This window comes from Mobula birostris, chromosome 19 (assembly GCF_030028105.1).
Source record: "Mobula birostris isolate sMobBir1 chromosome 19, sMobBir1.hap1, whole genome shotgun sequence".
NCBI lineage: Eukaryota > Metazoa > Chordata > Chondrichthyes > Myliobatiformes > Myliobatidae > Mobula > Mobula birostris.
The window spans coordinates 10,850,150-10,863,788 of record NC_092388.1 but is presented as its reverse complement, the minus strand read 5'-3'; the positions used below and the strand labels follow the sequence as shown (position 1 = coordinate 10,863,788).

The 13,639-nt window shown below is 37.4% G+C and overlaps 1 protein-coding gene across 1 annotated transcript; it reads right to left on the bottom strand.

Annotated features, from left to right (window-relative positions):
- Positions 1-2,347: 2,347 nt before the first annotated feature.
- hoxa11b (homeobox A11b) lies at positions 2,348-5,477 on the bottom strand. The gene is made up of 2 exons (XM_072283212.1): positions 4,789-5,477; positions 2,348-3,613 (listed from the first exon to the last, which is right to left on the bottom strand). The coding sequence occupies exons 1-2, from the start codon at positions 5,435-5,437 to the stop codon at positions 3,381-3,383; spliced, it is 882 nt and encodes a 293-aa protein (XP_072139313.1). The 5' UTR covers positions 5,438-5,477; the 3' UTR covers positions 2,348-3,380.
- Between the last annotated feature and the right edge of the window lie 8,162 nt (positions 5,478-13,639).

Sequence of the window (13,639 nt, the reverse complement as noted above, 5' to 3'; positions counted from 1 at the left end):
AATTAAAATCTGTCGTATTTGAAATACGTTCCCTTTCCTAGACATTTTTAACGAAATAAGAACAATTTAAAACAATTCATTCCACCCGAATTCAAATTTCACATTAATTGTATCCTAAGCTGTTGAATTCCTCGGTGATTATTGTGTGATAACATTTCTAGGTTGAAGAATCCATGTTGTATCTGCATGAACCCGATCACCTTTCTTCTGTTAGCAAAAAAAAGTGGTTATTTCTGAGCTTAATTGAATATTCAATTTGGATTAGATTTAATTTGTCAAATAGAGAGGTGCGGTTTTCAATTTGGCTTCAGAAGATTCACATACCTCCCATTAAACTTGTACTTTGGAACATCGACAAAGTATTTTTCCTTATATTTTTTTGCGGTCGCCAAAGCGGCTTTGACATTGATCTAAATGGCGCCACCATGTGGACTGTGTGTGTCCAGCTGGAAGAATTCATGGTCATAGCTCTCTCGTGTAGTTGTGCAGAAACACCGAGCGAACGCAAAACGATATCTAGAGAGGGAGAACAATTAAACTCGAAGATTTTGTTTATATTCCCCGCATTTGGAATTTCATATCTATTGCCCCAATATTAAGAAACAGAGAGCTGCAATTAAAAAAGACTTTACGACTTATCCCGCTGTTAGTAACCAAGCAACAGAGGCGATCCCTTGTCATTTGCCTTTAATGCCACGGCCCCTTCATATGCTACCATACTTGTCTCAACTCCCTCTTCTCTAGATATAAAAACTAACTCATATCTTTAATCACTGTTAGTATCATTCATTATTAAAGCAGCCTCACACGCAACATTAAACTTTCATGACGTGAGGACATGTCTCGATAGTATCTCTGCCAATACTGTTGATCAGTCGCTTATAATTTGTTTCGGCCTCCCGTCACCGCCGGCGGGAGTCTGAGCAGAGAGTGGAAGATTCAGAGCTGATTATCCCTTTCCCCCCCAAGGTTAGAGGTGACGTCCACGACGTAACAGAAGTTCAAAGCCAGGAAACAAGCAGGAAAGCGGAAAAAAATCAGCATTAAAGATATTGTAACACAACTATAATGTATTACAATTTCTTCTAACTTACACCCTATGAACCTTAACAAACGCAGTCCAATATTTGCCAAACCGAGAGCAAAGACCCACAAAATTTCCCTCATGACAGCTTCGGGTTTTTTTTCGTGTGTATGGAATAAAGTTTAAACTAACGCAATTTTTTTTGATTTTTCGTCTAATTTTGTTAATGCGAACATAAGGCTTTTAATATGACTTGAATATTTGAAATTATCATTGTCCGAAATTTGATCTGAATGTCTTATTTTCCAGAATACAAACTAAAGAAACGTACCAATGTATGTAGACAGATGTGGAATGTTATCCAGCTTTAATGGTTGTTTATTACGTACATGAAACGAACAATAGTACAATACTTCGCAGGTGTTTTAGTTCTGTCTTGAATACCCAACAAAGTCTGCCGTAAGAAAAAGCACCTTAATTAATTTTTCTACATTAAGTCCAATTGCGCGCTCTCTGAACGTGGACATGCAAATTTATCCCATTTTAGTCAAATTGATAAATATAAATTATATACAAATGTTAGCAAACGTCGACATCACATTTAATTAAACAGCTTTTGATGAGGACTTTGCTCTTGAAGGAATTGTTGTTTATTTTCAAAATCAAATTTCTTAATGTAGAAAACACCACCTCTGTGATGCATATTCCAGCCTTTTGTTATATTTCAGTGTTTTGCAAAATAAAAAAAAATAGAATTACCAAAAAAGAACATAACGGCAAGCAATCGACCGCTGTCATCTGTCATTTTACCAGAATGAACGAGAAAATAAGCTATTTTGATGATGTTAATAACAAAAGCCACATCGAAACGTTTAAATTAAATTGATAAAATAAACCGAAGGGACTTTCAGGGCTGGCATGTGTTGTCTGGTTACGTGTGGGCGATTTATGGACAATGCGGCCTATAAGTATATCGATCTATAAAAAGCTTATATGTTGAATGTACAGGAAATGTTACCATTGTGCAATAAAACACTCAATGAAAATACTTTTCTGTCTTTGGTTCACACGGATAAAGATGGCTTCAATACTGTAAATACTGCAGACTGGTCATCCTTTGGAGGAATCCGTGACAAGAATAGATGCGTGAGCAGCAACCTTTAAACCCAATTCCTATACACATTCATCTGTACCAAAAGAGCGATATATTTACAATACTTTGTGCTCAAGTATGCCTTCGCGGGTAGCATCTTTTCCCTTTGAAAGTAAAAACTGCATTTGAAAATTACGAAGCACGATGTATCAAGTACAAATAAACACACACAAATTGCTTCAGCGAGCATAAAATAGCCGGTTTTCAAATATCTTATTATCCCAAGCTATGTATTAAATGGTAAGGTGTTAATATATCGAGGCCAACAGCTAAAATATACAGATTTATACATGTAAAACTGAATTTAACCACACTTGCTTATTTTAATGACTAATATAAATTCCACACTCATTAGAAACGGTCTTTCCTTTTGCTATGAATTTCAAATTGGATACTTGCATGCATGTTCTCATTTGGGGTAATTATGGGGGTGGGGGATGGGGAGTACTGATCGTTATTTATGGAAATAAAGGTGATTCTATCGTAGAGATCCGAAGTTATCATCTGCCTTTCCTATAGACAAGTATTCAGTACGCTAAGCAGCGATAAACTGGCATTATTTGCAGAATTGCTGCTGCGCTAAGTTCTCTCCTCCCGAAGGCTGAGATGCAAAAGAACGAGACTGCTTGCTACTTTTGGTAACCGTAGATAACAAATATATATCCAATTGTTGTGGCTGGCATTGAGAGCCACTGAAATGCTCCTAATCTAAAGCATGCGCATCTTATCACCTTATTTTTAAAAATATTCTTATATTGCAGCAGGTCCACAAGAGTCAGTTCTTTCTCCTAGGGCTTCAGTACACGTGTCCGTTCATGTATAGAAGCTGCTTTCTTTCTTCAATTACAAAACCAGTTCTGCTTAACTATGTTCAAACGTTCACCTTGACATCTCAAAGTTAATCTCTAGAGACACTCTCTGTATGAATCATATAGACAACGGATATGAGTTTAGAAGTGTGTGTGTGTGTGTGTGTGTGTGTGTGTGTGTGGTCAACGATGAGCATAAATTCCAGTTACTTTTTAGAGTTGAAACTAGACGTCGTAATTAGCTTTGGAAAGTCGTCTGGCCCGTCAGAGCTGAATTAAAGTGTCTGCTCACAAACTCGAACTTGAGTGTTTTTTTACCTCTGCGTTCTGGCCTGGCCGATTTCATCGTAGAAGTTAGGAAGGTGGAATGCCTCTTTGTAAACTCAGTCTAATCTCAGAGCAATGGATTCGTAGTGTAATATTGAAGGCGGTCTCTGTTTAATTTCTTTTCCTTCATCCTCCTGTTCTGAAACCAAATTTTAACTTGCCGGTCGGTTAAGTTGAGCATCCGGGAAAGTTGTAGGCGCTTCTCCTTGTTAATGTAGACACTGAAAAAGAATTCTCTCTCCAGCTCCCTGATCTGGTACTTGGTATAGGGGCATCTTTTTTTACGTGTACGCTGACCACCTGCAACAGGTAAACAGTGGGTTAAAACGTTGATAGCCGTAAATAAGAGTAGACAGTGCTTTATGTGAGGATTATACTTTTCAGCGAACTGGAAAAAAGTTTTATGCAGTTCCTACATTGTACACAGCGAAATTCTCCACCAGTGCTCGCGATACAGAAAAGTTAGCTAAAGCATAGAAGCGCTTTTAACGTATTGAATGAACCTTAGGACAAAAGATGGCCGCCTCGATGCTCAGAATGGTCGTAGAACTTCTTAAATTGAAGCGGTAATGCTCCCTTTCCAAAGATACTTGAAATCACAAAGGGGCTTTATGTATCCAAAGGGCTAGCCACCCTCTTTGGAAGATAACCACATTTGAAAAGTGAAATGCTCGAGGATGAGAGTATCAAAGACAAAATTAAGCGAAAGGCAAGACGTTTTATTTTATCAAAGGGATTACATTTTAAAAGGATTTGGAGTAGGTGATTACCAACCTAACATTATAAAGATACTGGGAAACTGGAATTGGTTTCCTTTGGGGTGGGGACGTCATTGTGTAGATATTCCGTACTGAAGAAGTCAACAAAAGTAACCTCGAGAAGTAATACTGTAACGCTAAGGCTGTGCTTATCTCACGGCCAGCTATAAAATGTGATTATTAAATAAAATATAGCCACTCCGACCTGAAATAAGTCCTTTTTTATGATGGAAAGCTCCGTGCTAAAGGTATTGCAGTATTTATGTTGCTGTTAAAAATGTCATTTTACCCCTGTTATGTTTTAAAGCGGTTACTTATGGAACTGAATACAACCTATAAATAGTTTTTGTGTCAACACGTGTTTTATAGAATCCGTGAGTTGTATTCATACACGCATTGATCACAGCGGCCAAAAGTCTACCTTTTTAAATAAATGTCCACCTGATAATTTAAGCGATCAGATTTTTAATCCAAAATTCACTTTTTTGAGGTGCTACTTGAGGTATGTTAATGCAGGGATTGGCTGGTGTTATTTCACGGCCAATTTCAGAGCGGAGCACGTGATCCTGTCATTTATATAAAAAAAAGTTTTGTTGGGAAATCTACAGGCCATCCATAAACCCCCTTATATGCTTATAAAACAGCACATAAAATTTTTAACAGCAGCGCGCGAGATCGCAAAACTTTCCCTCATAAGTGGGCACTGATTCTACCTACTAGAGTTGCTGCTTTTTTCCTCGTTGTTGCCGGAAGAAGATTCCGGGCTGCTGCTCCCGGGACTCGTCTCCTTCTCTACCGACACCCTGGAAGTCTCCGAACTTGAAGTTGCTGCAGACGGCACTTTACCTGGGCTCTTTTCCCCGCAATACTCCGACTGCTGATTCTCACCAGAACCGTAGGCGGTCTCGAAGAACTGATCAAATCCTTGCGGCAGCACACCGTTCCTACCCACCGGGTTGTAGAAGCTGGAAGACGCGTTGGAACTGGGGTGGTAAACGCTGGCGCTATTTTTCATTAGCATCTCGCCCATGGTGCTGGTAGGAAGACACTCCCTGTGCATCAGCTCCTCTGCGGAATAGCAATGGGGGAGATTGCTTCTGTGATGCCACTTATTGGAGGGATCGATGGCATAGTCTCTGAAGGTAACTTCTCGCACAGGTTGAACCTGGGGGATATTAGACGAGTAAGAGTATGTCATGGGACGAGAAGCCGGTGTTTGGGGCAGAAAAGAAGGCAGGCTGGAGAAATCCGGACCCGAGACATAATAGGTACAGCTAGGCAAATAAAGATTAGAGCCACAAGAAACCCGCTCATCAAAATCCATCATCGCTTTCTTGGGGTCCCCTAGCGCAAGAACAGCTCGCATTCGCACAGCTAAACATGGTCCTTAGATGCTGCTGCCTGTTTGAAGCTGATCCGCGGAGTAAAAATTTGGAAACGTAAGCTGACGTGGAAATGTATCTCCATACATCGCAGGAACAAGTCAGTCATGTGACCAGATGCCTGGAGAAATTGACATGCATCACTTTGGATTCCCCCTTGCACCAGGAGCGCAAAGCTCTTTACAACTGAGCTCTGCACATTTCTAAGAGGGGAAAAGGAAGGCTCGAATAATGCTGTGAAGGTGTTCAGGCTTCACACCAGAGTCCTGTTTGGCACGTTTACTTCATGTCTCTCCAACTAGCTGACTTGAACCAAGAATAGACGTGGAAAAAAAACTTATAACCATTACCGCGGCTAAAATATATATCAAGCGCTGATTAATTTTTAAAGCGCGATTTTTGAAATCTCTCTCTCTCTCACACACACACACACACACACACACACACACACACACACACACACACACACACACACACACACACACACTCACACTCACTCACACACGCACACACACACACACGCACACACATACACACACACACAAACTCAAACAAACAAACAAACAAACACACACACACACACACACACACACACACACACACACACACACACAGCTACTGGAGGTAAAGCCCGCGACCATTCGACATGTCATTGGAGAAATCCCCTTATCTTTTCTCTTGTCACTTTAATTAAAGAAGATATGCAACATATTTATTCCAACCAACCATTTGCGAATTTATGGATAATAACCAAAACTCTGTAAGAATATTCCAGAAAATGTTATAAGAACATAAATTAAAATGAATAAATAATGATTTATCTTCCAATATCTCTTCTATTTTCAAATCCAAATATCCTCACTCCCCACCTACACCCTCCCCTCCACAAAAATAAGGCATTGGAGCACACAGTCAGTCGTAGACCTCCACAAAGACGTGGGGAAGCTAAGTTATTGGCGACAAGTTCGAAAAAGATGTGTGCTCGTTTGTAATTTCATAAGTGTATCCAAATCGACTCTAGGTTATTTTTTCTCATAAGAATTGATTCCGCGCGAATCTGCCAAGCATCTCTCTTAAAATTGTTATAGTACTTCTGGTTGAAGAGAAACAGGGCATGGTCATGTTCAACACCATCTACAAAACCCGCGCCCTCCCAGAACAATTATATGAATCTGGCATCTATTTAGCTGGATTTCGAGAAATATTATCTAACGCAGTCTAAGATTCAAACAACGTTCACATTTCAGGCAGGATTCTTGTGACTATGTTGTTCAAGACAAAAACACTTGTAGCAGAGAGAGAAAAAAAGTTTCGGACGAAACAAACGTGAACAATGCGGATTGAAAACCACTTTGACATTGGCCGTGGGCACATTGTTCCATATTTCTATAAACTCTCAACAAAGTCACATGAGTAAGGAGCAGTGTTATAGTTAATATGGTTCAGACTAAATAAACAATGGTTTTAGTTTGGCGAGGGAAATATTAATCAGAGAATATCCAATAAAAGAACATTTATTTACATATTTATTTCCACCGTCCAACTGTTTGGTTTTAAATGCACACTAAGAGTTTGAAAGCTTGCGATGAATCCTTTATGCTTTTGAAAATAATGGAACCATAGATAAGAGTTGAAGTTAAACTTTGCTTTAAGAATTTGTCACATATTAGCTTATTGCTGCTCCAAAAACAATTGCGCAGTGCCAAAACAAACAGGTTTCCGGGGGATAAGGACCTTTGCCATAAACATTTGCCAGAAAGACCGAACTTTAAATTAAGTTCCGCGCTCAAAAACTATCTTTACGAGCAACTATGGTAATTGCAAATTAATCATTTTTTTTCCGAATTGTTTCGTTTCGATAAGCACACGGCGATGCTGCGGAAAGTCTCCAGAATATTCGAAATGCCGATTTTACGTGTTTCTCTGGCCTGCACAACCGAATAAATCACTAGCTACAAAAAATAAGTCCATCTTATTAAAGAGTAAATACTAGGTTCCGAAAACATTGCAATATAAAGAACATTATCCAAGCCCAAAATTTGTAACAAGGCTTCGTAATACTGTAGTCTTTTTTTTTTGTTGCATTCAACGTTGGTCAACCGCCTATTTCTAGAATAGACTATAATATACCTTTGCATTATTTAATTAATACATATACATATATACATACACACACACACACACACACACACACACACACATACATACATGCACGGGATAGAACCGCGACGCCATGCTGTGAAATTTGACAATTTTAAAATAATACCCAAATTAATTCATATTCAGCGGTTTAAACACTGATTCGCGAGGAGATATATACATTTAGTAACTGTGATCAAAGCTGCAATGTAAAATATGAAAGTTCGTGATTTTTTTAAATGAAAGGGGAGTCCAGAAGCAAAGTGACGCGACTGTCCCTACACGGATGGGCAAATTCCGACACTGCATTTCACGAAATGACTAAATACTACGCCTACAAGAACCGAAAGCGGTTTAGCCCGACCTATGGTTTTAATAGTAATTTTGACAACCAGCTTCACCGGACGCCCGCATAGACATTGTAGCTGACCAGGGGTTAGCTAAAGACGCCACCTACATGGAATCACTGACATTCCCAGCTAACGTGAGCAATCAGGCGTTCCCAAAAGCGTCAAGGACGCGGTCTTTGTCTGATGAAAATCGGGCTGAATTTTGAAAGAGTAAGCTTTTTAGCCGGACATTGCGCGTTTTTATCACCATTGGATCAAAATCGAATTTCTTGTCGGTTTCCTTTCTCACCAAAGGATTGGATTTCGCATGCATGGATTGCTGGTTTAACGCAATGTACCTAAAATTTTGTAAAGAGAATAACAAAAACCGAGTTTTAGATATTCAATAATACCCCAAATTCAAAAGAAGAAGCTGGCCATTGCATTAAATAAAAGAGGAAAATTAGATAAAATGCAGTCACTATCTTAATCGCTGCGCCATTTTCTAGCCATCTGTATTTCTGAGTTATGATACTTCCTCTACAGTAAGTACGGGCCTTTTTCAAATTTAGATTCAGGATCAAATTAACTTGTTTTTTAAAATCATTTTTATTGATCCTGCAGCTTCCAAAAATATAATCACTCGATTCTAAATGTATAGTTTCAAAAACAAAAATATACCGACCTTGTTGGTCTTATACTAGAAGTAAATTCCGGCCATTTGGTTGATATTTGATGAAAATGAAATCTAATGTAAATGCTGAAGATTAAGAAGACCAGTGAATTATTGCGGCGCTAGCTATTCTCCTGCAGGACTCCGTGGGAGAGTCGAGACCCGGATGAAGCTGAATTTCTTCACTCTAAGGTGTACTTGGAAGCTTTGTTGAAGATATTATTAGAAACGAAATCGCATAAAATCTTTCCGTGTTAAAGTTACAAAACAAAAGCCTGCCGCAAAATAAGATAGGAGTTAAGCGAAGTTTTCATCTGAGCTTTGCGGGGCTTTTGCAAGAGTGTGCAAACGACTTAACATTGAACTTCAACTCTGAAAAAAGCTGCATAAGCGAAATGTTTATACTTTTCTAAACCAGGGCTATATCGTCCGAAGTCATTTTGTTTTCAATACGAAGACACCTTAAACCTATTGATCGTCATGAAAAATATAAATATTTGGATAATGGCCTGCAAGCACTTGTAAAGTGGATTGTGCCATTAATTGAGACGGACTAAACAGTAAATGAAAATCCATTTTGTCGAGTTTGGATTCATTCATTTTGAAATCCCAATGTCCAAACTATATTTACAGCAAGTGTACTTATATTGTCACAGAAAACCGAAAATCACCACAGAATGATAACGGCCAGTCCTACTGCTCTTTGCAGATTTTTACAAGGAATTGTATTCTCATTTGTTCTTCGTTTCTTCCCACGAATTACAATGGATCTTAATTATCGTTGGCAAATGAAGCAACATGTATCTTAATCGTAGATAACACCAAATCAGTTTGCAATATTACGCCCAAACCAATTTTCTAACGCGGAGGTTTTCAATACTTCTGAATATTTTGTTTTGTCTCCCTGGAAGACAGATTAAAAGAGCATCTTCCCGTATAAAGGAAAATATATATTTACTGGTGTACTATGATATTTTAGTCCTGAATCTTTCAACGACAATGTCTGCCGTCCTTTAACAGAATTCTTCTATTTTAATGAAATAGCTACCTTTATCATTAGGTCAAAATATTCTCGTCTTGGAATTGGTACGATAAACTGCGAAAGTTTAGAAGTCGGAGCAATAACATTCTTCATGCTAAGGCGGTGTTGTGAGATCAAACCAAATAAAAACAAATTCTTTCTTGATGATTGGAGGAGTAGGGAGGCCTACAACTTTTTTTTGCTCTATTTCTTTAATCGTAGACATTTCGAATATCATAACTTAAAATGAAAACGATTGGCTAATGAAAATTGCACTCCTTTTGAACGAAAGTCTATGTTGTCTTGTGTGTGTGTGTGTGTGTGTGTGTGTGTGTGTGTGTGTGTGTGAGTGTGTGTGTTTGTGTGTGTGTGTGCTCGGTTGTTTTGTCCCCTCGTTCAATGGCACTGGCTGACAGTGACAAGACAACGGTGACTGGCCGCCATTTTTATGCCTGATGTCTCCAAATTTTTGCACAAAGTTCAGTTAAATACATGAAGAAATTCGCATCTTAATAGAAGGATACGTTGCATTGTTTTAAAAAACTATCCTTAAAGATATTAAGCACAGAAAAAAACAAATCGAGAAATAAAAGGATGCAGCTCCCAAGCTGACTGTTGTTTTTGAATTTGAAAACAACGCCCATTCTATCGTTTAGTTTTACTTTAAGTTGTGTTGACTTGCAATAGGTTTACTGAAGTGACCACCTCATACAATACACATTGAACATTGTGGCCTGTCCTTGCGCTAAAATTGTATTTTCAGCTTGCTTTTCTAATATATTTCTCGTACTCTGCGAAAGCACGATAAATTGGCAGTGAAGCCAAAACGCATCCCGTACTGCAAATTACAAATGAAAATTTTATATTTTAACTGTTGCTGGAGGAAATTATCTTATTTTTCGAAATCAAACGCATGCGAGATTTCCGTGTTTTTATTGGAATTGCAATTCGAAATCTCCCATTTCTCCTTTAGTAACTAGGGATTATATTGATTCTGATTCTTAACCTATGTATTTTCCAAATAAAGATTTATTAAAACTATGGCATGTTTATTGTGACAATCTATCCTTCTTTTCAATAAATTCAAAACCTAGCGCTCAAATTGTCTATCTATCCAGTGACGCAGGAGGGAAAAAACCTCAGCAGTATTTTTAAGCTCACTCCGGCAAAATAAATGGATCATTAATTAATATTGAGCCTTCTCTTTTGAACAATTACACCTAGCCGTCATAAAATTGCCGCTTTCTTTACAAATAAGCACAATGTTTCGCTTCCGAGAATTATTGCGTCTATGATGTGCGAATTTATTTTGAACTATTAATTCATTACCGTGATTTTTTTTTTGCAAGAAGCGCATTGTTGGCGTGCATTGCTAAATTCACGGGATGGTTTTAACTCTAAAACACACGGAATTTAATAAATTGAAGTTACCTTTTAGACACGATAGCATGTTTAGGACTTCGATAGTCATGAGCAATAGAGAGATATAAAGATTGAATAAAACCTATTGATAGTTGAGCGGTGAATTTCGGCAGTATATTTCCTCCCAAATTACACAAAATAGTGATATTACTTACTAAATGGCCCGTCATTAATTGCAGTATATAAGCCAATCTGAGCCTTCATGAATACCGTAATATCTGCAATGTGCGGCAAATTTCACCTGAACTGTCGGATTTGAACTTGAAAGCTCCTTACTTTGAACTTGGCTGGTAGTCACAGATCGGAATTTAAGAACGCCGTTCGTTAAAAGTACATTATTCGCCTCCACATGGCGTAAATCTGTAACCATTCCCTTCGTTGTCAGATGTATTATTCCAGCGTTCCGATTCTTATCCTTTCAATAAATAGCTGCCGGCTCGGAATGCACAGGTGCGATGCGTTCAGAACATTTCCTGTAGCCTTATGTTAATCCCTTGCCCAGTTGGTATACTCAGATAAACGAGGCAACCTCCTAATTGCACCTAATCTTTGGTAGGTTAAGCATATTCCAAGTCGTGATGCAGTTGTCTCTCAGTTGAACGTCCAGAACCCACACACGTCGCGTATGTGCTCAGCAAATCTGCAATAATAGCAAAATGTCTCAATCCCTTTGCCTGAAAGAATATAAAAAGCCGAAATGAAATGCTGGAATTAAATATCAACAAAGGGACAAGTCCGCGACTGAATACGTCAGGGATGAAGTGAACGGTGTTACTCCAAAAATAGTTAAACAAACGAATTTCAGCTGCATTTATCCTGGTGTTTTATTGCTAAATTGTGTAAATTACTTTGGAGATTACAGATCTGAATATGTTTAAATACGTTTGCCTTTTTATCTCGACTGCAGACGTGGTAAATATTTTGAGCTCAATACGAAAATACAAATATATACCGCCTCAGTTTTTGAAGAACATTTCCTCACGCAACTTCGAATGAAGCTATTACTGCAATTTTTATTTTATCTGCTTACACTTGATTACCTGTCCCGTTTGGAGACGGGAAGTGAACATTTTACTGTTAATCTGTAAAGTATTTAAAAACAAATCATTTTAACAAAGAAGTGAGAGCCCATTCACATTCCGAATAGAGAAGCATAAATAAGGCTACACAGTAATAGATATAGTTCGACAAATTGTTACAGAAAGGAACATTTCCATGTGTATTATTTTGACAAAACATCGAAGGACCTCACCATACTATCAGTTGACTGATTGGTAAGTCGATATAAGAAAGTAACGCGGAAAACCACTCACAAACCTACCGGAAATTAGATTTACTTTCAGAAATAATGAACATAAATACTTTCAACAAATTATTTTTGCTTAAAGTGTTCTGCAGAAGTTATTTTAATTCAAGGCTGGAGTGAGTTGAAATGAGTAATAATACAACTGAATTCAAACTTTCAATCCATGCTTAGCAAAGAAAATCTCATAAATTGAATGGTTGGGTACGATTTAAAATAAATTCTAAATTGTCATGCAAGATATACTTTCAGCATTTGGAGGGGCCAAATTGATATTGTTAAATACAATTGTGCTGATATAATCACATAAGTAAGAAAATCTAGAAAGTAGATTGCATTTATAAATAGCGTCCACTTTAAATCAACGCCTGAAAATACTTAATGAAGTGGAATACATATTCCCTTTGAAATAAATTATAATGCTTAGAACGCGTGTTACCTTAATCTTCCCAAATGCAAAACATAAAATTGGTTATCCAGAAAATACATACTCTACACGTGAAATGTTCTTTGTCCTAATTTGTCAAAAGTAATACTTTAATCATTATTAACTTCAATTCCCCATATGTACTCGCGCATATGAAATACTACATAACTTATGCTAATCTATTAAAGACTAGTTTACTTGCTGGTATGCATCTGTAATTATTTCCACCTATTAATCTGTGGTACATAAACCGCAAAGTAAAATGTTTGCGTATCATATAATTTTGTATTTTATGAAGCACAGTTTCGTTTTGCGGGGTGTACAAGATACGTAACCGACTTAATATTTCGCTGCCATGGTGTCTTATTTGCAAAGAGTTTCATCGTTGGACCTATATTGTGTACAAAGTCAAATCCAGTATAGCCTATATTTGGAATGTATTTATAATCTATTATAAATCAGAGTAAAACAAGGAAGTAATTATTTATATTCATTTAAGTAATCTCTACGGAATTGGAATTAAACAAAGGCTCAATCTGATATTTCCTACAGAAAATCAAATTTATTTTTGAACTTAAATGGTACAATAATATTTGATGAAAAATTGTAAACTTGATTCAATAATTTTGAAGTAAAATTGACTTAATTTTCGAAGAGCAACGTACAGTACGTTGCGTGTATAGCAGTAGGTAGTTTAAAGTCGAATTTATCGAACTCGTTCATCGTTGAATTCAGCTGTAATTTTACTTATAATATCCCTTTGAAGTAATTATTCATAAACATTAAATATACTTTTCAGTATTTCTTAATATTAAGAGTGTTGGTTTTGGATACTTTTTTTTGCCTGGTAGCAAGTTTTACTCAGCAGTAAA